Here is a 24,514-nt window from a genome sequence, read left to right on the forward strand (position 1 = left end):
GGCAGCTGCTGTGAGAGCCCTCTCAGCCCCACCCACCTCACAGGGTGTCTGTTGTGGGGGGAGAAGATCTAGGAGATTGTAAGCCGCTCTGAGTCTCTGATTCAGAGAGAAGGGTGGGGTATAAATCTGCAAATCTTCTTCTTCAGAGGAGAGGACTTGCAATCATGGGCTTATGGGCAGGAAGGTACTGGCTGGATATTAGGAAAAACCTTTTTGCAATAAGTTTTGTTCAACTGTGGAATCAGCTATGAAGGGAGAGGTTGAGCTCCCTCATTGGCAATCTTTAAGCAGCAGCTGGGCAAACACTGGTCAGCGATGCTCTAAGCTGTTCCTTCATCGGGCAGCGGGTTGACTAGATGGCCTCTATGGTCCCTTCCAGCTCTACGATTCCATGGATCAGGAATGGCCGTTCAGCTGCCATGTTGGCGGACGCAGCGTTTGGGTTCTTCCGACCTCAGTGCTTTTGACCACACAGCGATTTTTAAAAACTAGATTCTTGTAACAGACGCCATCTGAAGGTAAATTCGTACAGACAAAAATTAGGCTCATAATCTGGAATCTGTCTACTTCAGTCCAGCAAAAGCGCTGAGGAAAATATTCTGGTTAGTTTGGTTTAATTATAATAATAGCCGCAGTTTGTGGTTTAGAATAATTCAGGTTCATCTCTGAAATGTGTCTGCTTCAGTCGAGAACATATACTGATTTATTTGGTACAATAACAGGCAGAATTAAGTTATAACGTCCTTTTCCCCTCAGACTCCAGGAAGCTTCATTGAGGCGAAGGGGGAAGGGAAAGGGGCGGGGCAGACTCGCGGGGCTCTCGTGACAGACATTGAAGAGTAACGAATCGAAGAAGGCGGGCTTCTTACTCGCCCACTGAGGAATGTGGGCGGAGCCAAAGGAAGAGAGGTTCAAAGCAGACCAAGCTCCCACCCCCTTAACGGCCCTGTCGATTGACGTGAAAGCTTAGCCAGTCAAGAGTGAGGGGGCGGGCTTAATGTTTCGGCTAGCCCTATCAAGGTGGGCTGGGCGTGGCCCCGTCGCGCAGGTTAGCGAGGCGTCCCCGCCCGACCTTTAGCGGATGAAGGGTCCTGAGACGCTGCGAAGACGTTACGGAAATATTTTTTTAAAAAAGTTGTGTTATTATAGTTATTTTAACATGCCGTTCTACAAATTACATTTCTACATCCTTACGTATAGAAAAAAGCAAATCAAATGGCTGCATGTCAATATTGCGATATGTACAATACTGTAAACTATATTGTAATGCTATGACACGGCAGCTGTAATAAATATAAAACTTTTCCTTGCTTGATGCTCAGCTCGGAAATACTTTCCACAAGACGGGAAAGAAAAAGGCTTCCGGTTCCATATCCCTTTCAAAGCAGTTAGGGGGAAGGATCTGTGTTACGCGCGGGGGGGGGGTCGACAAAGTCGCCTCAGGATTGGTCGTAGGAAGCCAGAACGCCGTCATGATTGGACAAGAAGAAGCAAAGGGGGGGTTCGGATTGGTGAAGAAAGACGAGCTACGATTGGCTAGACGGGGAATCCCTATTTTTCTTCCCATTGGTCGTCAGGAAGGGAGGAGAGAAAAGAAAGCGCGAGAAGCGAAGGGGCCGGGGGAGGCGGGCGCTGTTTCTTTAGCTCCAATCGCGCCGAGCCTTGGGCGCGAGCCCGCCCGCCTATTGGCCGGGAGGAGAGCGGAGGGGGCGGCGGGCGTGGCCCCGCGCTCGAGACGCAGGCCCCTCCCCTCCCCTCCCCTCCGCCGGCGCAGCGCGCACGCACGCACGCACGGCAGTGAGGGGGGGTGTGCGCGCTGTGTGAGGGGAGGTCTCCTGGCGCCGGCCGCGGGTGGGGGAAGGAAGGCGGGCGGGCGGGCGGGCAGGAGCAGCGCGCCAGGCGAGCGGAGTGGGCCGGGCCGCGCCAGGCCGCGGCTGGGCTGGTCACGGTGGCGGAGCCGGAGGAGGCCGGGCCCCGCCCCGCCCCCATCCCCCCACCGGCGGCGGCGGCGGAGACCCCAGCGCGGAGCGGTGGCGGCGGCGGCTCTTCCCCGCCCTCGGTGGCGGCCGCCGCCCCGTCGCCCCCGCCGCCCCCCGTCGCCCCCGCCCCCCCGTCGCCTGCGGCAGCGGCGGGGCCCATGGAGGGGCTGCCGGTGGAAGTGCGGGGCTCCAACGGGGCCTTCTACAAGGTGAACGGGGTTGCCATGGCGACCGGGGGCGGGGCCGGCGGGTTGCCTGGGGGACCGGGAGGGGGAGGGCGGCTGCCCCGCGGGAGGAGAAAGGAGGATGGAGATGGGTGGGGAGGGGGCTGCCCTAGCTGGGGTCACCCAAGGAGGAGGAAGGGGCACAAGGAGCCTGGGAAGGGGGCGGGCGGCTGCCCCGCTGGAGGAGAAAGTAGGCTGGGGATGGGTGGGGAGGGGGCTGCCCTGGCCGGGGGCGCCCGAGGAGGAGGAAGGGGGACGAGGAGCCTGGGAGGGGGTCGGGCGGCTGCCCCACTGGAGGAGAAAGGAAGCTGGAGCTGGGTGGGGAGGAGAGCTGGGTGGGGAGGGGGCTGCCCTGGCCGGGGTCACCCAAGGAGGAGGAGGAAGGGGGGGGTGAGGACCCTGGGAGGGGGTTGGGCGGCTGCCCCGCTGGAGGAGAAAGAGGAGGCTGGAGCTGGGTGGGGAGGGGGCTGCCCTGGCCGGGGGCACCCAAGGAGAAGGAGGAAGGGGGACGAGGAGCCTGGGAGGGGGTCAGGCTGCTGCCCCACCGGAGGAGGAGGCTGAAGCTGGGTGGGGAGGGGGCTGCCCTGGCCAGGGGCGCCCGGGGAGGAGGAAGAGCAGCTGGAGGGGGGAGGGGGCTGGTATCCCCTACTGGGAGACAGTTCGGGGGGGTGGCTTTGCATGGGAAGAGGGGTGTTGGGTCCTGGGCGGGGAATGACTTGACATGTTCCCAGGCGAACGGGTGGGAGGGTTGCACTTTGGTGCTGTTGAGGGTAGCAGGTTCCTGGGTGTGGTGCTGAGCCTCAGTTGTAGTTTGTGGGCTGTATTGGGGTGGGGTGGGGTGGGGGTTTCAAGGAAGCCTGACCGGAGGGAGCTTGTGGGGGGTCTGAGGAGAGGGAAGGGATTGTCAAGGCCTGGCATGGGTGGAGAGGGTGGGGACCTCACTCCTGAGGCTGCTCCAGCTGATCCCAAGACTTGGTGAACGAAATAATATCTTTTGGATCTCTAAACAGGTGGTGAAGTTCCCAGGAGAGGAAGGAAGCTGGGTTAGCTGGATGACTAAACCCTAAGAGGGAGCGCGGGGGGAGGGGTACACTCTGGTTTAGTAGCTCTTCTCCCATGGGGGTTGGGTCTTGGTGGTGGGTTGAGATGTCCTGCATGCGGGGAGTAGAGTGCTCTGGGCCTCCCCTCTGTCAGTGAGCTTCTGTGGGGCGGGGCATTGGTCATGCTATGCCTTTGTAAGGACTAGGCCTGTATTCCCGTCTTAGAGCTTAATTGGCAGGGTAGTGATGCTGAGTGTGCTGATGGAAGCTCATCGTTTGAGTTCAGGTTCTTCTTCCCAGATCCAAAGATAACGGTGTTGCTTTTAATCTGAAGCCTCCCTCATCTCCCCTTCCCCCCACATCTTTGCATTCTGAAACCTGCTGTTCCTGGTAAGGCATTCTCCCTTCAACGAAGTACCTCAGAATGCGGTGAGCTCCATTACTCAGTGCCCACCCAGCAGGTGGAGATAAATATATCTCAGCACGATTGAGTTTAGTGTTCCTTTATTGTGTAAGGAAGTGAGTGGAGGATGCTAAGCCTTGTAACCGTATCTGTTAGTGCCTTGATTGGCGGAGACACATGTTCCTTCTGCATTCTAGCTCTCTAGTGCAGCTTTAACTCCTGCTGGGGAGGCCTGTGTCTTCCGGACACTTCCGCCTGAGTTGCCCTTCTGAAGCCCAAAGACAGATATTTTGCAGTTTCTGCCGAATACTGAGAGGTTGTGTTTGAGTCTTTCAAGTGACAGATGGTCACATGTATATTCCGCTCTTTCTTTGATGAGTTTGAGTTAACTGTACGTGGATGTGGTGATCCCATCCTTTTCGCATCACGACCCTGCGAGGTAAGTGAGGCGGAGGGTGAATGACTGGCCCAGAATCACTCCGATTACACAGACCTGTCCAGTGTGTCTTGAGTTGAGCTGAGACTTGACCCCGACTCCATAGTTTGTTACTTCCTACCTGCTCTGTTGAACACAACAGATTTCCCCTTCAGAGAGCTTATTGTGGTCCAGGCTAGCCTGATCTGGAAAGCTAAAGAAGGCTGGCCCTGGTTAGTATTTGGACGGGAGACCACAGGAAATCCAGGGTCGCTATGCAGAGGGAGGCAATGGAAAGCCACTTCCTGCCTTGAAACCCCCCTGAGGGATTGCCATAAGTTAGCTGTGACTTGGTTGCACATTCCTCCACCACTTAGTTGTGGCAGGACCTTGTTTTCCTAGAGAACTTTTGGTGTCTCCATCAGCGCTCCTGACAACAAGGACCTCTAAAGCTGATTGACTAGGCAGCTCCTATTTTACAGTTTTGGACACTGCGGATTCTCCCCTCACTCTTGACATTCTGGCAGGAGGTCAGGAATGGAGGATCATTCTGCGTTGTTAGGAATGCCCCTCAGCACAGCAGGATGAAACGTGCTTTGTTCATGGTGGTAGTTAAGAGAACAGTGGGAAAGCGTCTGCCTCAGATACCTGGGGGGGTCAGTGGAAATGTCAGAAGGGATCCCAAGGGCGTGTAAGATTCTGAATTCCGTAAAACTTGGGTGGGTTGTTCGCGGAGGGATTGCGTTCATGAACGTCTTCTGTGCTGCTGTAGCAGACAAGTGTGCGTCAGGGAGAGCAGACGGCTCCCTGGGTAAGCTTGGGGGAATTTGGTAACCTGACCTAAGCCTCGAGGTAGGGATGCAGGGTATTGTTTTTGATGGCTAATTTTGGCCCTCCGACCTCAGAATGGAGTCACACCAGCCAGTACCTTCCATGAGGATGGCCATGAATCAAGGGGACAGAAGCCTCTGAAGGCTAATCTTGGCTCTTTGCATAGAGCAAGGTATTTTCGGCCTCTTTGCATGCGGCTTCTTCACCGGCTTCTTATGAAATAATTTGTGCTTAAACGTCTAGATTGGAGTCTAGAAGCACCGTGGGTTTTCAGCATCTATAAACATTTGAGAGGCAAAGCTCCCTTCATCAGATATGTCACTTTGCCTCTCAAAAGCTTCTACTGTGAAAACCTTGCTGGTCTGCTTAGGTGCCACTGCACTCAAATCTAGCTGATCTACTGCAGACCAGCATGGCTTCCCTGTGAAACGACACTTAGACATTATAACCCATCCTTCCAAACAAAAGTTTGGGGAGGGACGGTGGCTCAGTGGTAGAGCATCTGCTTGGGAAGCAGAAGGTCCCAGGTTCAATCCCTGGCATCTCCAAAAAAGGGGTCCAGGCAAATAGGTGTGAAAAAGCCTCAGCTTGAGACCCTGGAGAGCTGCTGCCAGTCTGAGAAGACAATACTGACTTTGATGGACCAGAGGTCTGATTCAGTATAAGGCAGCTTCATATGTTCATATGTTCAAAGTGTCACCACCAGAGACACGCCCCCTCCCCACACACGTTGTGTGCCCCGCAAAGAATAAGCCCGAGTAATGAAGGCAGGAACGAACAGTGGTTTAATGCCAGTGCCAGTGTTGTGCTAGGGGAAGAACACAAACCTGGTTCTGTAGGCTCCAGAACTTTGGATTTCCCCAGGTTGTTAAAGGTTCAGACGCGTACCTGTATCCATGCAGCAGTCTCTCTGGTCTGCCTTACTGAAGATTCCATGCTCCTGAAACCCTTTCCTCTGGCTCCTTGTCTCCATACCACCTCCCTTCATCTACCCTGGAGTACAAGTGCTTAACAGGCTCCAGAAAATTTGCAGGGAAATAGGTTGGGCAAAAGGGCGAATGCCACTCTGGCTTAGCCGTGAGTTTACTTGTGTGTGAGAGAGAGGTGGTGGCCTCTAGCTGCATTCCAGAGGAGGAATATGCAGACTTCCAGGTGGAGCTGCCCCTTTTGCTTTGCCCGCTGCAATGTCGTCTCTGGCCTCCTCCGTATCAGACATCAGTCTATTCATTTTGCGTGTGGTGGGTTTTTTTGTTTTTAGCCTTAAAAATATTTTCTGGGAATTTTAAAAAAGCTTACTCCTGCAAGTTTCAGGCTGTTGAGTTCCATGTAGAATCTCTTCTGGATGGCAGGCGATAGCTCCGGGGTGGATTTCCCACCCCACCGCCCACCTTGAGTTGGTTGCATTTGTGTTTTCCAGGGATTTAATGAGAAAGGGGTTAACTGTGTGATGTAAAGGAATCAGATTTGGTCGTCTTGCAAGAGTTTATCACATTAGTGGCAACTGGCCTTGTGAGTGGGTATGTTTAGCCTGGAGAGGAGGCGTCTGAGGGGTGATATGATCACCATCTTCAAGGGCTGTCCTATAGAGGATGGTGCGGAATTGTTTTCTGTGGCCCCAGAAGGTAGGACCAGAACCAGTGGGTTCATATTAAATCAAAAGAGTTTCTGGCTCAACATTAGGAAGAACTTCATGACCGTTAGAGCGATTCCTCAGTGAAACAGGCTTCCTCCTCGGGAGGTGATGGGCTCTCCTTTCTTGGAGGTTTTGAAACAGAGGCTAGGTGGCCATCTGACAGCAATGAAGATCCTGTGATTTTAGGGGGAGGGCTTTGTGAGTTTCTTGCATTGTGCAGGGGGGTGGACTAGATGACCCTAGAGGTCCCTTCCAACTCTATGATTCTGGTTATCGTCACACTCAGGGGTGTCAAAAATGCAGTCCAGGGGCCAAATCAGGCCCCCGGAGGGATTCTATCAGGCCCTCGAGGAACTGGCTGTTGCCTGCTTCCTTCTCTCTCTCTCTTGCTTCCTTCTGCATCAGAGCTTGCTTTGCCAGGCTTGCTCAATCGCACAGGAGCTACAGAGCAAAACTTCTATTTTCTCCATTGGCTGAGGTGTCTCCCGGAGAGGGGGGGGAGGCAGAGCTTGTTTTTCCAGGCTCTTTCAATCACACAGCAGAGCTACTGAGCCAAGCCTCTCTCCCTTCAATTGGCTGAGGCTCCTCCCCCTCGTCCCCTGGGGAAAGAAGGAAACAGCCAGAGCTTCCTTTGCCCGGTTCCCTGGATCCCAAGGGAGAGATACAAAGACAGGACCTTTAAGACCAACATGTGCTAATGTTTTAAGCATGATTTAGGATATTTTTTTAAAAAAAATCTTTAATTGTGTTTTTCTGTGTCCTTTATAAAGCTTATATCTCTGCTACCTAATCTTAGATAGGCTGGCCTGACATGGCCCGGCCAAACAAGGTCTCATTTATGTCAGATCCGGCCCTTATGAGTTCGACACCCCTGCTCTACATCTTTTTTTTTATCCTAGTTTTCCTCCCAAGAAGCCCGGAGGGAGGGATGTTTGGTTCTCCCCTTCCTCTTGTTCTGTTTCTCACAGCCTTGTGAAGGAGGTGAGCGCGAGGGAGGGAGGAAGTGGCTTGAGGCCTCTCAGCTAGCTTCATAGCCGAGTGAGGTTTAGAATCCGGGTCTCAGTCAGATAGTCCAATCGCTGGATCATTCGAGCGGAGTGTGGCAACTGCTCTACTCGATCTGGAGTGCGTCTCAAGCAGTGGGCCAGAGGGATGGGGTTTAAAATACTCAGGAGCCAGAAATGTTTCTCTTTCCACGTGCTTAGGAAGAGCTGTGAATGCACATTACCTGCTGGTGTTATCGGAACAATATTGTGTGTGTGTTTCAAAAAGCTCTGTGTATTACGCAAGAGCTTACGTGGAGCTAGTTTGTATGGTGAGGCCCTGTGAGAGAAATGAGCAGTTCTGGATTCCTGGGTCCCGCACCTGTGGGCCGCGAGTGAACCGGAGCTGGGCTTGAAACTCTTGAGCACGGCAAAGATCACACACAGCAGTTTTATTTTAGCACCGGCAGTAGAAGCCAGGGGGGCAGATAGGGCAGCTTTGAGGCGGGGAACCAGGAGATATAAATGTCCCTGTGTGCTGGCCGAGCGGAACGAAGAAGGCGCTGATGTAGTCTGTGCTGAATGAATGATAAATGAGACGCTCTTTGCTGCCGAGCCCAGAGACACATTTAGCCTTGGGCACGGCAGTGCTTGAAAGGGGGCAGCTTCCAGCCCTGTGGGCTTTGGGAGAGGGCTCGGGGGGGGGGGGGGTAGGAGGTATTGACAGAGCCTCTCAGGGGCTTTCATTCCACTCGTGTTAACACAGCTTTGGAGGCCTTGCAGGGGGGTGCTTCTCTGCCACCCTCTGGGTTGCTGAAATATTAACTTACTGCACGGTCCGTTCCTGTGGATGGGGTGTGGGGCAGAGTCCGGCCTTTGGCAGTACTCAGCCCTGCTTGTAACCTTTGTAGGAGATGAGGGACATGGAGGGTTTTGAAGTTGGCGTGCTCTGTCTGCTTTGGTTGACGGGATGGAGGCAAAATTCAGGCTGCGTCAGAGTGCTCAGGCAGTGCAGGCAAGATCCCCAGTGTTGTGAAAAGGGGGTGGCCAGCCAGAGTGCCTTCCTCCAGCCGCAGAGAGCTCCGGGGGCGTGGGCGGGGGGCGGCATTCTCTCTCCCTTGCAGCTTTTGCAGCACACCCAACCGAGAGGCAGCTTATGGTGGAAGGGGGCAGGGCCGGCAAGAGAAGTGGGCAGCTGGCTTCTTCCCCCCAGGAGCAGCTGTTCCTCTGGGCACCCCTTCTGGACATGTGGGACATTCTGCCCTGGGCTCGTCACGTTCTGAACTCTGGGCACATTTGTGTCTTCCAGCCTTTTCCTCCCTCTGGGGTGGGTCACCCTGCAGCTGCCCCTCTTCCCCTGGCAGTGCCACTGGCTGAAGCCCAGCGCTGGCAACCTTGTGAAGGGTAGGGAGGCGTGGCTCTCTCCGGCCATGAATGTGGCCAGAAATGGCCGTACCGTAGAGACATGGGCTGTGCAGCCCCTTCATCCTTTGGGCAAGGTGGTTACAACAATGCATTGCAGATCTGTGCAGGACTTGCTTGCGCCAAGCAGCACGGAACCCCTCCCGCACACACAGCACTCTCAAATGCTACCTGCGGTTATGAATGTTGATTCTCTGAGCTGATCCTCACTGCAGTTTCTAACTGGTTATTCTCTGATCCCTCTTTGCCAGCACTCCCAAAAGTTGTCCCCGGTGAGACGCGTGTGCCCACTTGCATTTATGTCATGTGCCGAGTTCCCTCTAAGCTTGCAGAGTCCTGTGAGCAAAAATTCTACTTTGTGACTAACTAGCATTAAAGTTGTGATCTGTTGCATCAATTAGTGTGCTCTGGGGTCTCCCTTCCTGAGCTAAGACAAAAATCTGTGAGCTGGAGGCTGAAAATCTGTGAGCTAGCTCACGCTAACTCAGCTTAGGGGGAACACTGGTCATGTTTGTGTCAACCCTTGGTTTGTGAGCCGCCCTGAGCCTGCCTTTGGTGGGGAGGGTGGGATATAAATTAAATAAATAAATGGGGTGCACTGCGAAGTAGCCAGAGCTCTGACTCTGTCGATTCCTGACCCTTCAGTCTGCGCAAGGAGCCCCACCTTGCTTCAGATTGATGACACCTGGTGCTGGGGGGGGGGTTTTGGCCACTGTGTGACACAGTATTGGATTGGATGGGCCACTGGCCTGATCCAACATGGCTTCTCTTATGTTCTTATGTGACACAGAGTGTTGGACTGGATGGGCCACTGGCCTGATCCAGCATGGTTTCTCTTAAGTTCCTATGTGACACAGAGTGTTGGACTGGGTGGGCCATTGGACTGATCCAACATGGCTTCTCTTCTGTTCTTATGTGACACAGAGTGTTGGACTGGATGGGCCACTGGCCTGATCCAACATGGCTTCTCTTCTGTTCTTATGTGACACAGAGTGTTGGACTGGATGGGCCACTGGCCTGATCCAACATGGCTTCTCTTATGTTCTTATGTGACACAGAGTGTTGGACTGGATGGGCCATTGGCCTGATTCAACATGGCTTCTCTTATGTTCTTCTGTGACACAGAGTGTTGGACTGGATGGGCCTTTGGCCTGATCCAACATGGCTTCTCTTATGTTCTTATGTGACACAGAGTGTTGGACTGGATGGGCCACTGGCCTGATCCAACATAGCTTCTCTTATGTTCTTATGTGACACAGAGTGTTGACTGGATGGGCCATTGGCCTGATCCAACATTGCTTCTCTTTTGTCCTTCTATGACACAGAGTGTTGGCCTGGATGGGCCACTGGCCTGATCCAACATGGTTTCTCTTAAGTTCCTATGTGACACAGAGTGTTGGACTGGATGGGCCATTGGCCTGATCCAACATGACTTCTCTTATGTTCTTATGTGACACAGAGTGTTGGACTGGATGGGCCTTTGGCCTGATCCAACATGGCTTCTCTTATGTTCTTCTGTGACACAGAGTGTTGGACTGGATGGGCCATTAGCCTAATCCAACAGGGCTTCTCTTATGTTCTTATGTGACACAGAGTGTTGGACTGGATGGGCCATTGGCCTGATCCAACAGGGCTTTTCTTATGTGACACAGAGTGTTGGACTAGATGGGCCTTTGGCCTGATCCAACATGGCTTCTCTTTTGTCCTTATATGACACAGAGTGTTGGACTGGAGGGGCCATTGGCCTGATCCAACAGGGCTTCTCTTCTGTTCTTATGTGACCCAGAGTGTTGGGCTGGATGGGCCACTGGCCTGGTCCAACATGGCTTCTCTTATGTTCTTATGTGACACAGAGTGTTGGACCGGAGGGGCCATTGGCCTGATCCAACATGGCTTCTCTTTTGTCCTTATATGACACAGAATGTTGGACTGGATGGGCCACTGGCCTGATCCAACATGGCTTCTTTTATGTTCTTATGTGACACAGAGTGATGGACTGGATGGGCCATTGGCCTGATCCAACATGGCTTCTCTTATGTTCCTATGTGACCCAGAGTGTTGGGCTGGATGGGCCACTGGCCTGATCCAACATGGCTTCTCTTATGTGACACAGAGTGTTGGACTGGAGGGGCCATTGGCCTGATCCAACATTGCTTCTCTTATGTTCTTATGTGACCCAGAGTGTTGGTTTGGATGGGCCACTGGCCTGATCCAACATGGCTTCTCTTGTGTTCTTATGTGACACAGAGTGTTGGACTGGATGGACCATTGGCTTGATCCAACATGGCTTCTCTTATGTGACACAGAGTGTTGGATTGGATGGGCCATTGGCCTAATCCAACATGGCTTCTCTTATGTTCTTATGTGACACAGAGTGTTGGACTGGATGGGCCACTGGCCTGATCGAACATGGCTTCTCTTATGTTCTTATGTGACTCAGAGTGCTGGACTGGATGGGCCATTGGCCTGATCCAACATGGCTTCTCTTATGTTCTTATGTGACACAGAGTGTTGGACTGGATGGGCCACTGGCCTGATCCAACATGGCTTCTCTTATGTTCTTATGTGACTCAGAGTGCTGGACTGGATGGGCCATTGGCCTGATCCAACATGGCTTCTCTTATGTTCTTATGTGACACAGAGTGTTGGACTGGATGGGCCACTGGCCTGATCCAACATGGCTTCTCTTATGTTCTTATGTGACGCAGACTATTGGACTGGATGGGCCATTGGCCTGATCCAACATGGCTTCTCTTGTGTTCAGCTTGGCAATGCAATGGGCAAGGTGGTGCTGTGCTGCCGTTCTTTCTTGGACTGGAAGAAGTGGCTGATGCTCTTCTGCTACGGGAGCAAAACAAGTCTAGCGCTGAGGAAACTGCTTCCGAGGGAGAGCACTTGGGGTGCACCTGTAAGGTGCTCTGCGTGAGCTAGCTCTAAGGAAAACCGCAGCCCACTGGTTGGTTGGTCTGGCAGGGAACACTTTTTAAATGGCAGATAAGACACGGAGGATGTGAGGAGGGAGTGTGCTTCCTGGAAGTCTTCACCTGAGAGAGGAAGGACTGCTGTTTTGAACTTGTGTTGTCTTCTTGGCAGTTGCCCCCTGCCTCTGAGTGCACCTGGTCCTGTGGTGGCGGAGGAGGTCTCAAACTTGGATGAACCAGTCCTCTGGCCCAGTATCTCTAGGATTCTTCCGGGTGTTCAGGTCCAGTTGTGCCTGTGCTGGTTCTGTCAAACACCCAGGGGCATCCACCGCTCTACATTTTGCTCTGGGTCTGTCCTCCACAGCACTGTTTGAGATGGGGTGCCAGCTACTTCGTCCTCCTGGGGGTGCAGTGGGGTTGTTTGCCATTGGCCTCAGGTGGTCCTTTGGCCAGTTGCTGTCCATGGTTTTAATGAGCTTGTATAATGCCCCTGTATAAATCGATGGTGCCGTCTCATTTGGAATACTGTGTGCAATTCTGGTCACCGCACCTCAAAAAGGATATTATAGCATTGGGAAAAGTGCAGAAAAGGGCAACTAGAATGATTCAAGGTTTGGAACACTTTCCCTATGAAGAAAGGTTAAAACGCTTGGGGCTCTTTTGCTTGGAGAAACGTCAACTGCGGGGTGACATGATAGAGGTTTACAAGATTATGCATGGGATGAAGAAAGTAGAGAAAGAAGTTCTCTTCTCGCTTTCTCACAATACAAGAACTCGTGGGCATTCGATGAAATTGCTGAGCAGTCGGGTTAAAATGGATAAAAGGAAGTCCTTCTTCACCCAAAGGGTGATTAACATGTAGAATTCGCGGCCACAAGCATAGCCAGCTTCAAGAGGGGGTTAGATAAAAATATGGAGCAGAGGTCCATCAGTGGCTATTAGCCACAGTGTGTATATATATGTGTGTGTGTGTGTGTGCGCGGCTTCTCTTATGTTCTTAAGAACTGATGGCTTTTGTCTGTTCCTTCCTCTGCAGGGTTTTGTTAAAGATGTTCATGAAGATTCAGTCACAATATCCTTCGAGAACAAGTGAGTACCTGCCGAGGAGGTGGCCAGCTAGTGCTCTACCTGTAGTCACCTAGTGCTTGGAGGTGAAGGGAGGCATGAGCCCCTTGCCATTTAGGGCAGAGCCTGGGAGGCTTGCTTTCAGAGAGCCTCTGGAATAAGTAGCAACGGCTGTTCAAGTGTGCATTTGCTGTGGCAGAGCCCGGATGTCCTGGTGCAGCCCCCCCTCCCCGGCACTTAAACCCCCGCAAGGTCTCTGGAGCACAATAGGAAGTATCTCACAAGTTGTGTGGTATCCAGGAAGCTTGCAGCCCCTTCTGTTTGAGGCTGGCTCTTTGAAAGCAGAGGCTGGCGCCTGTTAGTTTGGAACATTCGGAACTCCAAGAGTTCACAGCTGTATACCAGTTCCCTGGTTCCCTTTCCCCCTTCTAAGTTAATATTCCTAACTTTTGCCTGACTGTTGTAGGAGCTGGATGAGTAGGGGCCCAGGGGCTGGAGCCTCTGTTCTTCTTTCAGCTCCTGCCACTTGCCAGGTCCCCTTCCCCTCGTGCAGAATGCTGGCTGTTCCCCGGCCGCTCAAACAAGTCGGCTCTGGCTGTTCCCTTCAGCTTGAGGGAAGCCCTGCCGGGTGCCTGCCCTCCTGACCATCATCTTCACCCTCCTCCTTTATGTCTGCAGCTGTGGGGCTGGCCTTGATTCAACAGCAGGTGGGGCTGATCCAAACAGGGCAGCTGAGCCCCATCTGTTGTCCTGGCCAGGTTATCTCCCTGTGCACTTCCTGCCGCCAGCTGGAATGTTCTTGTAGCCGGAATAACTTCCACGGATCCCCGCAGGTTCCTCCTCCTTGGTCTAGCTGCCGGGAGCCAAACAAGAATGGCTCTTTTGTCCTGGTCAAAAGGTTTTTCCTTGTTCTTCCTTTCCTTAGTCGTGCCTTGGGGTGGGGCGTGAGGGGAAATGGAACTGCCAGTCCGGGTTCTCAGTGGGGGCTGCATCTAACGGCTCTCCTATCCACTGCTCTCCCCTTCTCCCTGCTGGGGAGGGGGAAGAGGTCAGAATTCACTCTACCCCAGTAGTTAAGAGTGTACATCAGCCACCTGTCTTCCCTCATGGCAGATAGCTTGGACCTATGAGTAGCATTTTTTAAATGTTGCATTTGGGGGCAAGAGGAATGGCCTGGCTCAAAATCCTGAATTGACAAGTCAGCGAAGGGGAGGGTTTTTTGGATTTGTTAATGAGCTGCTTGAGAAGGCCCTTCCTCCGCAGCTGAGGCACCAGGGAAGCCGGGGCAGCAGCTGTGGAAGGAAAGCTGTCCTGGCCTCCTGCCAGCGCAGCCAAACCACCATCCTGTGGCCCCGGAGCTTCAGGGGACAGGCTTGTGGGTCGGCCCCGTCCCTGGCCTGAGCAGGTGCTGGCTGTGCTAGAATTCCCCCTCCCTGCCCCCCAGCAGCTGCCAGAGTCTGTGCCCTGTTCACGGGGAGCCCTCCTGCAGCTGTGCCGGCCGGCCAGCCTGCTCCCTTGCCAGTGCTCTGGCTGCCCTGGAGGCTGCCGTGCAGCACCTTGGTCAGTTCCCTGAGCCCTTCTCTGGCCAGCGGGAGCCAGGACTCCACTCACAAGGCTCCGTCGAACTCTGGAGATCCCCCCCTCTCCAAGTCAGCTCTTTGAGGAAGAGGGCTGGCGTCAGTTCCCTTGCCTGGCTCGCAGGCACTGCCTCTCGAGGACTGCAGGCACCTTCTGGACCCTGCAGTTCCGGAAAGCTGTGAGCATCCATCCAATAGTATTCTTAGTCAACTGAAACGGGAATGACCATTTTTTTATCCTTGATTCTGAGGCTGAGAGTAAGTTCAGGCATTGGCCATTAAACTTCCCTATCCCAAATGTCTGGGGAGGGCATTGCTTTTCAATTTGTATTCAGAGCTGGAGAATAGTTTTTCCCCTCTGAAAGGAATCCCTAGAGCAGCTTCCCCTCTAGTGAGTGGAACTGAGAGCAGATGGGACGTGGGCATTCGATGAAATTGCTGAGCAGACAGGTTAAAACGGATAAAAGGAAGTACTTCTTCACCCAAAGGGTGATTAACATGCCACAGGAGGTGGTGGCGGCCACAAGCATAGCCAGCTTCAAGAGGGGGTTAGATAAAAATATGGAGCACAGGTCCATCAGTGTGTGTGTGTGACCCAGAGTGTTGGAGTGGATGGGCCATTGGCCTGATTCAACAGGGCTTCTCTTATGTTCTTATGTGACACAGAGTGTTGGACTGGATGGGCCACTGGCCTGATCCAACATGGCTTCTCTTATGTTCTTATGTGACACAGTGTTGGAGTGGATGGGCCGTTGGCCTGATCCAACATGGCTTCTCTTATGTTCTTATGGGACTCTGGCTGCCTGCAGGAGCTCCTGCTTTGCCTGCACCAAAGTGCATTCCAGTTTTTCAGAGAAAGAGCAGAAGTTGTTGGGAAGGACCATTCTCTGCTTTGAGGTCCTGCAGAGCCTCTGCCAGACAGAGCAGGCAAGACTGAGCCAGTTTGGTGTAGTGGTGAAGTGTGCGGGCTCTTCTCTGGGAAGAACCAGGTTTCATTCCCCCACTCCTCCACATACACCTGCTGGAGTGACCTTGAGCCAGTCACAATACTCATGTCACAGAAAACACAGGAGAGGGAAAAGTCTTAAACGCAGAGCTGTTCCTCAAGCAGTTTCTGCAGAACTCTCTCAGCTCCACCTGTCTGTTGTGGGGAGAAGAAGGGAAGGAGATTGAAAGCTGCTCTGAGACTCCTTCCGGTAGTGAAGGGCGGGGTATAAATCCAGTCTCTTCTTCTTTTCTAAATAGACAAACTGCTTCTCGTGACAGTGATCAGCTACAGATCTGTGCTGGCACAGGCAAGAAGAGTTACGTTGAAGACTTTCCCCTCTCCTCTGTTTCCTGTAACGCAGAGTGTTCTGTCCTAGCTGAAAATGCAGTCTTGGGTGGCCAAATAGCTTGGGGTCCAGCAGACCAGCTTGACGTGGTTCTGGCCTGCCTCTTGAACACACACACGTGCACGGCTGCTTTCCGCTGAATCAGACTCCTGGCCCGTCAGTGTCAGTACGGCCTCCTCAGTGGCGGTGGCTGTCCAGGGTCTTGGGAAGGTCCTAACGTTTGCCTCCAGGCTTCTTACAAGGCCAGGCTCTTCTGTGTGCTTCCAGTTTCCTGTAGGTCTGGAAACAAAAATGCAAGCTTCAAGGCAGTTGGTACGCGCACCTGCGTGACCCACGTCTTGAACCTCTGACAGGCCTGAGTCACGCCAGCCGTGGTGAGCTCAGACAGACTCTTTCCAGCAGGCTGAATGCTGCTGAGTCCTGGGCGAAGCTGAAGGTCTCCTGAGCAGGTGGGGTAGAGCCTAAACACAAAGCAGCTGTTCCTGCCTGCTGGCTTCTCAGGCGTGCCCCTTCTTCAGCAGCGCCCGCCGTGTTCTCACGCGGTCTCGTTGTTATCAGGAGTAACTCTGTGTACCTCCTTCCAGCTGGCAGCCCGAAAGGCAAATCCCCTTTGGTGACGTGCGGCTGCCTCCACCCCTGGAGTTCAGCAAAGAGATTTCAGAAGGGGACGAGGTGGAGGTAAGCAAGGTCTGCCTTGGGAGGGGCGGGGAGAGGCAGCTGTTGGGCTGGCTCCGGCTGACTGCTCTGCTCTCTTTCGCTGTCTCTGTAGGTGTATTCCCGAGCCAATGAGCACGAGCCGTGCGGCTGGTGGCTGGCCAGAGTCCGCATGATGAAAGGAGACGTGAGTCTTGTGGCTTGCTCCCCCTCCCTCCCTCCACCCCAGATCTTCCCTGGCTCACTCTGCAGGAAGCAAACTTGTGTTCTTCCTCTCTTAAGCAGAGCATGACACCCTAGTCTCTCTGGCCACCATTCGCACAGGGCAGCGATGCTTGCAGATCCCGATATGCTATCTAGTCTGGGGAGTTGCAGGCCAAGGAGTGGTGGTAACAAGTGGGATCCTGCAGCGGCCAACTGCAGAGCGTTTCAGATCACTCAAGCGAGCCCAGCTGCCCACTGTAAGGGGGGCAAATTACTCTGAAGGTTCCCCTTGATGCAAGCAGTGTGACTTACTTGGCAGAAACACCCTCTCAGACTGAATTCTGCACTGTGCAGTGCACAGGTTGGAGCAAGAGGAGAATCTGACATTTGAGGAGATTGGTCTCTGGCCCCAGTACAGTTCAGCATGGATGTTGCCTTCATGAAGGCAGAGGGGCCCACAGTGTTTGCTTCCCGAAGGTGCTCCTGGTCTTCTTCTCCCTCCGCCTGCTTGTCCATCCCCCGCTCGCCGTCACAGTTTCCTCCATCCTGCTTTCTCTTGTAGTTCTACGTCATAGAATATGCTGCTTGTGACGCCATCTACAACGAAATCATCACCCTGGAGAGACTGCGGCCCGTCAACCCCAGCCAAGTGGCCACGAAAGGCAGCTTTTTCAAATTTACCATCACAGTACCGGAGGATCTCAAGGAAGCGTGAGCATTGGCAGACCTTACACTTCTGGATTAATGTGTGGGGGGTGTGAACTGCCTGCCAGATCCACCAGACTTGCAGCTGGAATTGAGGCAGGGGCTTGCTCCCCTGTGAGCCTGTCCCATCAGCTAAGCTTCTCCCTAGAACAGGGGTCCCAAAAGAAGTATTTGTGTGTGTGCGTATGTGCGTGCGTGCCTGGAAGTCATGGTGACTTCTTGTGACCCCTACTGGGGCATGGAGGATGTTCAGAGAAGCGACTTGATACAGCCTGCCTCTGCCTCCCGGTCTTGGTATTCCAAGGAGGTCTCTCATCCAAGTACTTGCCAGGGTCAGCCCTTCTTAGCTTCTGAGATTTGACAGCATCAGGCTTGCCTGGGCTATCCAAGTCAGGGCCCCATGGACACCTTTTTAAAAAATGTGTGTGTGTGTATTTAAAAATATAGGGATACAGAAGGAAAAAAGGGTAAAAAGGGAAACAAATTCAAGAAAAATATCTTAATTTTTTACACACAAGGACGATTGAAAATATTAATAAACATACATATTTCAAGTATGAGAGCATATAGTGTGGAAACAATCGTGGCATTCAAAAATATTTTCTCACTCACAGTCTTAATTAGACTACATCAGTTGGTGTTTGACTGTTTTAGCTGATTAATTTAAAATCATAGATGATACTATATGCTGTGATTACACTAATTATACTGTCATCAAAAGAAATAGGCAAGCTACTTCAAGAGTACTTCAGAAACATGCAGTAAAGAATTAGAGGACGTTACATCTTTTAATATTAGTTTCAAGCCTTTATTTTAATCTAAACATAGGCATGGCCATATTTAATTTTATAGATCTTGCAAATTATATTGGCTAAAAAACAAACTATTAAATAGAAAAACTAGATTTATACTAAATATTCCCCCTAACCAATAATACAAATAGATCCAAAAATCTCCATGTTATATCCAACATCTTAGTTATTCCCAAAGTATGAATAATAGGCTTGCCATTTCTGCTGGGACTCTTCAGTTGGTCTTTTGTTTGCTCAGCTTGTTCATTTTGCCTTTGCCACATATTCAAGCTAGTTTTTCTTTTCAGGTCTCTGTGGTTTGGCACTCACTCACCTGTCTTCCATTTCATTGCAAGCATCACTCTGGCCACCTTAAGCTTATATCTGAATAAGTCTAGTGAAATTCTCTCCTCATTGTCTGGTAGGATTCCCAATAACGTTATCTCAGGTTTCATCAGAAATTTCATTTTTAACTTTTATTTTTTTAAAAAAATTTCAGCGTGCCTGTCTTTCCAATCACTCTTTGTTGCTGTGGAGGTCCATCACATGTGGCAAAAATTGCCAACTGCAGCTTTACATTTCCAACAAGTCCTTTTGTAATTCTTACCCATCTTTTCGATATCCTTTGGAGTAACGTACCATTGGTAAATCATCTTACACCAGTTTTCTCTTAATGCTTGACAGGCTGTGAATTGATGCCCTTTGTCCATAAATTTTCCCAACACTGAAATGCTATTTCTTCACCAAAGGTTTGCATCCATTTAACCATACATGTTTTCACTTGTTCTTCCTCAGCATTATATTGGATCAATAATTTATAAATTCATCCTTTGGATCGTAGAACTGTCTTCAAATCTTTTATTTCTCCTATTTTTTTTTCTTTAACCTGGTCATGATTTGATAGTAGATCAACCATTGTTTTTCCTTCCCTTCCTTTTTAATTTCTTACCACGAATCTGGACAAAGTGGGTGTGGCCGGGAGGGACTTTTGACCAGCGGGGGTTTCTGATTGGCCACTGGAGATTTGATTGGCTGTGCAGGTTTTTAAAAATTGCTTTAGCAGTTACTGCTGCCACAGCACAAGGGTCTTCACAGCATGGCTGAAGATCAGATGTGCAAATGCAAGAAAATATGCTTATTTTAAAAGGCATCCTGTTAAACAGCACTTCTGCCTGAAATGCTGAGGAGTTACTGCTAGACTGACGTGTAACCTCCGTCCCTGCCTCTTACTTCAGCCATGTGGTTGTGACTACCCCCATGTGTCAGAATTCCAAAGGTGCCCACAGGCTCAAGAGGGTTGGGGGTGCCCTGCTCTAGAGCCCTCCGCTGTCATCGTCCCTCAACTCGTCGCACTTTGGTGCCAAGCTGGCTTTTCTGGAGGAGTCTGCTGAAAACCCAGGCACACGTCTGTGTAGCCTCTTGTTTCTGCTGCAGCGCCTAAAATAAACGGTGTGGGTTTTTACTGATATTAGTGCAAAGAATCTTTATGGGATATTAAGGTTGCTGTCCTGACCTGGAGGGCCCAGGCTAGCTCAGTCTCGTCAGATCTCAGAAGCTCAGCAGCCGGCCCTGGCCAGTGCTTGAATGAGAGACCCCCGAAGGAAGTCCAGGGGTGCTACCCAGAGGCAGGCGAGGGCAGAACCACCTCTGCGCGTCTCTTGCCTCGGACACTCTGGGGGGACGCCAGAAATCAGCCGCAGCTGGAGGGGACTTCCCACCACCAGGGAGGCGACTGCTTTTATTGCATCTGCTGATTTCACCGTTCACTGGTGACGTGTGTGTTTATTGCGGAGATGGGATGCCCCCTTAGGTTTAGGTGCGGGAGTGGCGGGAAGTGTCAAATCTGCATGCCTCCATGCCGGTCCCTGCAGCAGGACGGCAGCCTGGAAAGAAGGGCTTGTGACGGGGGTGGGGAGTGGGGCCAGGAAAGGAGGAAAGCTTTATGTGGGCGGGGCGGGGGGGGCGGGACACAGTTGCCCTGAGCAGCATCAGCCCCCTCCCAAATGGGCTTCCAAGCCCTTTGGCAGAGACTGTGCTGGTAGTTGGGGCATCCCAAAAAATGGCTCGTCTCTTGCTCCCTAACAGGTGCTCGAATGAAAATGTACATAAGGAATTCAAGAAGGCCGTGGGCGCAAACTCCATCTTCCTCAGCTCCACCAGCAGCGAACTAGTCATCCTTGTAAGCACCGTTGCCTCTTCCGGGGAGACTGTGTGGGAGAGGGTGAGGAGGCAACTCTGGCTGAAATTTTGGCAGAACAGTTCTGCAAGGTGGTTGCTAGGGTCCCCATCCCCCCGCCCCACCTTGACCTAGGAAAACTAGCTCTCCATTGCCCTCTAGTGTCCACACTTTATATGGTAATTCAACTTTTAACACCTTTTTAAAAAAAATCTCCAAATTCCAGGGGGCTTTGCCCCGTGGCGCAGAGTGGTAAAGCAGCACTACTGTGATCTGAATTCTCTGCTCAAGTTCAATCCCGGCGGAAGCTGGTTCAGGTAGCCTGCCCAAGGTTGACTCAGTCTTCCATCCTTCCGAGGTCGGTCAAAGGAGTCCCCAGCTTGCTGGGGGGAAAGCGTAGATGACGGGAAGGCAATGGCAAACCACCCCGTAAAAAGTTCGTCTTGAAAACGTTGTGAAAGCAACGTCACCCCAGAGTCAGAAACGACTGGTGCTTACGCAGGGGACCTTTCCTTTCCTTGCGTATATCAAGCATCTCATTTTTGGCCATCCTTTTCTCATTGCTAAGGATAGCAATCTCTGCTTCCTAGATGCGCATTCACAGTTGAGAACAACTGTTCCCTCAAGATTTTCATTTACTTTTTTTCAGTATCTAGATTTGAGTCCAGTAGAAACTTAAGAGTCTAGCAAGATCTTTGGGGTCTGAGTTTTCAAGAAGGTCCCTTCATCAGATAGCAGGCTCCTGTGTTCAGATCTACCTGTTCTAGTGTAGACCAACCAAGCTTTTGTCAAGGAGCTTTTTTCAGTATATTAATTAATTTTGATAAACGAACAGCCTATTTAAACCAGGCAGAAACCTGACACAGGATGTCTCCAGTTTGCCCGTTTTCATTACTGCTCCTTTAGCTCTTTGAGCTCTTGCTTGACAGACCTTTGAGCTGGGGCCTTGTTGGTTCCCCGCCCCCCCCACACACCCGGTTGGGCCTGGTCACCTTGGAGTGACCCCACCAGGTGTAAGTGTCAGGCTGAGGAGGGTGGCGGTGGATCACACCCTTCAGGGCCTGCTTTCAAAGTGACTCCATGCTGCTTCCCCCTTCCCAAGAGAAACGTAGGGATGTTGCCACATTGCATTGAAGAAGTTCATATGTCTTAGCAGCAGTCTGTGCAAAAAGGATCTAGGGGTCTTAGTGGATCATACGCTGAACATGAGTCAACAGTGTGATGCAGTGGCTAAAAAGGCAAATGCAATTATATCAACAGAAGTATAGTATCCAGATCACGTGATGAGATGGTATCGCTTTAATCTGCTCTAGTAAGACCTCACCTGGAGTATTGCGTTCAGTTTTGGGCACCACATTTTAAGAAGGATATAGACCAGCTGGAACGGGTCCAGAGGAGGGTGACGAAGATGGTGAGGAGTCTGGAGACCAAGTCCTATGAGGAAAGGTTGAAGGAGCTGGGGATGTTTAGCCTGGAGAGGAGGCGGCTGAGAGGTGATAGGATCACCATCTTCAAGGACTTGGAGGGCTGTCATATAGAGGATGGTGTGGAATTGTTTTCTGTGGCCCCGGAAGGTAGGACCAGAACTGATGGGATGAAAGAAAATCAAAAGAGTTTCCAGCTCAACATTAGGAAGAACTTCCTGACCGTTCGAGCGGTTCCTCAGTGGAACAGGCTTCCTCCTTGGGAGGTGGTGGGCTCTCCTTCCTTGGAGGTTTTTAAATGGAGGCTAGATGGCCATCTAACAGCAATGAGGATCCTGTGAATTTAGGGGGAGGTGTTTGAGTTTCCTGCATTGTGCAGGGGGTTGGACTAGGTGACTCTGGAGGTCCCTTCCAACTCTAGGATTCTTGACCGTTAGAGCAGTTCCTCAGTGGAAGAGGCTTCCTCCTCAGGAGGTGGTGGGCTCTCCTTCCTTGGAGGTTTTGAAACAGGCTAGATGGCCCTCTGAAAGCAATGAAGATCCTGTGAATGTAGGGGGAGATGTCTGTGAGTTTCCTGCCTTGTGCAGGGGGTTGGACTAGATAGCCCTGGAGGTTCCATCCAACTCTAGGATTCTATTAGGAAGAACTTCCTGACCATTAGAGCAGTTCCTCAGTGGAACAGGCTTCCTCCTTGGGAGGTGGTGGGCTCTCCTTCCTTGGAGGTTTTGAAACAGAGGCTAGATGGCCATCTGACAGTGATGAAGATCCTGTGAATGTAGGGGGAGGTGTTTGTGAGTTTCCTGCATTGTGCAGGGGGCTGGACTAGATGACCCTAGAGGTCCCTTCCAACTCTAAGATTCCATATTATTTTTCATAACGTATGTAGCAATATTAGACCACGTGTCATGGCATTTCTCATGTTATGTCGAGGTAAAAGCAGGGCCTCCTCTCCCCTGGTTTTGTGACCCTCCTGCCAGAGAGTTGTCACGACCTGCCACTTGAGAGCCGGCGGGGTGGGTTTGTGGGTGGGGGGAGTCTGTGTTCTCTCTGCTGGCCAGGAGAGGGACAGTTTCCCGATGCCCGTCCTTTTGTCGCAGTCCACGAACGAATCCACCGTCAAGAGAGCATCTCTGTTGGGGGACATGCATCTCCGCAGCATCCGGACCAAGCTGATGCTGATGTCCCGGAACGAGGAAGCCAACAAGCACTTGGAGGTAGCAGGGAGCCCCTCGCAGGGCAGCAGGAGGGTGCGGGGTGTGTGTGTGTGTGTGTGAGAAGAGTGTTAAAGTACTTTGAAGAGCAGCCGCAGGTCTCCCAGATGCCGAGGTAGACCAGGAGGGCAGTGCTCTGTCCCTCCAATCCTGGCTCGAGCAGCCAAGGCAGCCCCTCTTTCTCACCGCTCTACTGGTGCGTTCGGTGTCCAGTAAGGACAGCTTGCCTCCCATTGGCCACCTGGGGAGCGAGAGGAAAGGCTCATGGCTGCTTCTAAGGTTCTGCTAGTCAATTTCCCTCCCTCCAACACACGGGCTTGGTGGGTTGTGTGTGTGTGTGTGGGGGGGGGGGACGCTCCATTCACACTGTGCATCTGCCTCTCCCCCCAGACAAGCAAGCAGCTGGCCTCAGCGTTCCAGGAGGAGTTCACCGTCCGCGAGGATCTGATGGGCCTGGCCATCGGCACCCACGGGGCCAACATCCAGCAGGCTCGCAAGGTGCTGGGTGTCACCGCCATTGAGTTGGACGAGGAGACCTGCACCTTCCGCATCTATGGGGAGGTGAGGGGTTTGGGGGCAGTTCAGTGGGACCTCCTCTAGATGGGGTGGGTGGGTGGAGTCTGGGTCCTAAGGCAGAACCAGCCTTCCTGGGGACTGGGCTGGACAGCTGGAGCAGGAGGAAGTGAACCTCTTGGGCCTGGAAAGATCCAGAGGCGAGCGACTCCTTGGAAGGGAGCAGGGATGAAGAGAGGGCTGTGGCCAGGCCCCCTGTGCCCCACGAGGACCTCTGAGCAGTCTTGGCAGAGGCAGCAGTTGAACAGGAAGGTGTTCACCCTTCTGCTCCTCCTCTCTAGACCCCGGAAGCCTGCAAGCAGGCCAGAAACTTCCTGGAGTTCTCCGAAGACTCTGTTCAGGTCCCCCGGAACCTTGTGGGTGAGTGACAGAAAGTTTCCCGCCCCAAGACAAACACGCTGAAGCCTCTAAGCTGCCCAGTGGAAGCGAAAAGCCAGCCCTAGCTTGTGAGTGCGGCAGGGAGAGAGCGGTTATTGAGGACACAGTGGGACTGGAGAGGGGCTGGCCAGCAGGGGTGGGGCGGGGGCAGAGCTGGTCTCGAAGGCAACTTCCAGATGCGTTTAGGGCTGCATTAGACTGAAAGGTGCAACCGAAATGTGTGAAAGCAGGATGGCAAGGGGCTTGTGCTGCGAAACTGTCCCTCTAGCTTCGTTGCATCCCCATCCTGGCGTCTCTCAGCCTCCCAGTTTCTTTTGCTTGGCACGCCCCTTCCTGGCAGTGGACAGTTTCCTTCTGGGCAAATGAGGAGGGGCTTCCTGTTAACTGTGCCGTGGGGCAGTACGAGCCCCCAGGCAAGCGGCGGCCTGATCTTGGCATCGACGGATCCGTTGTGATGGTGCAGGGGCAGCTTTTCTTCCCGTCCCCTCTGAGACTCTTCAGGGCGGAGGGCGGGATATAAATCCAATATCATCATCTTTTGCTTTCATTCTGCTGCAGGGAAGGTGATCGG

General features: G+C 52.4%; 1 protein-coding gene across 2 annotated transcripts in view; it reads left to right on the forward strand.

Annotated features, from left to right (window-relative positions):
* Positions 1-1,848: 1,848 nt before the first annotated feature.
* Positions 1,849-24,514, forward strand: part of FXR2 (FMR1 autosomal homolog 2) — a 29,709-nt gene continuing 7,043 nt past the window's right edge. For both annotated transcript variants that reach the window (XM_060255680.1, XM_060255681.1), the window contains exons 1-10: positions 1,849-2,188; positions 12,888-12,940; positions 16,412-16,505; positions 16,597-16,668; positions 17,248-17,396; positions 20,267-20,360; positions 22,879-22,995; positions 23,383-23,553; positions 23,847-23,925; positions 24,502-24,514. The exon at positions 24,502-24,514 is cut by the window's right edge and continues 97 nt beyond it. In XM_060255680.1, the coding sequence (XP_060111663.1) occupies positions 2,138-2,188; positions 12,888-12,940; positions 16,412-16,505; positions 16,597-16,668; positions 17,248-17,396; positions 20,267-20,360; positions 22,879-22,995; positions 23,383-23,553; positions 23,847-23,925; positions 24,502-24,514 (893 nt within the window). In that variant the 5' untranslated portion in view covers positions 1,849-2,137. The remainder of the gene's footprint in view (positions 2,189-12,887; positions 12,941-16,411; positions 16,506-16,596; positions 16,669-17,247; positions 17,397-20,266; positions 20,361-22,878; positions 22,996-23,382; positions 23,554-23,846; positions 23,926-24,501) is intronic.

This window comes from Heteronotia binoei, chromosome 15 (genome assembly GCF_032191835.1).
Source record: "Heteronotia binoei isolate CCM8104 ecotype False Entrance Well chromosome 15, APGP_CSIRO_Hbin_v1, whole genome shotgun sequence".
Classification (NCBI taxonomy): Eukaryota; Metazoa; Chordata; class Lepidosauria; order Squamata; family Gekkonidae; genus Heteronotia; species Heteronotia binoei.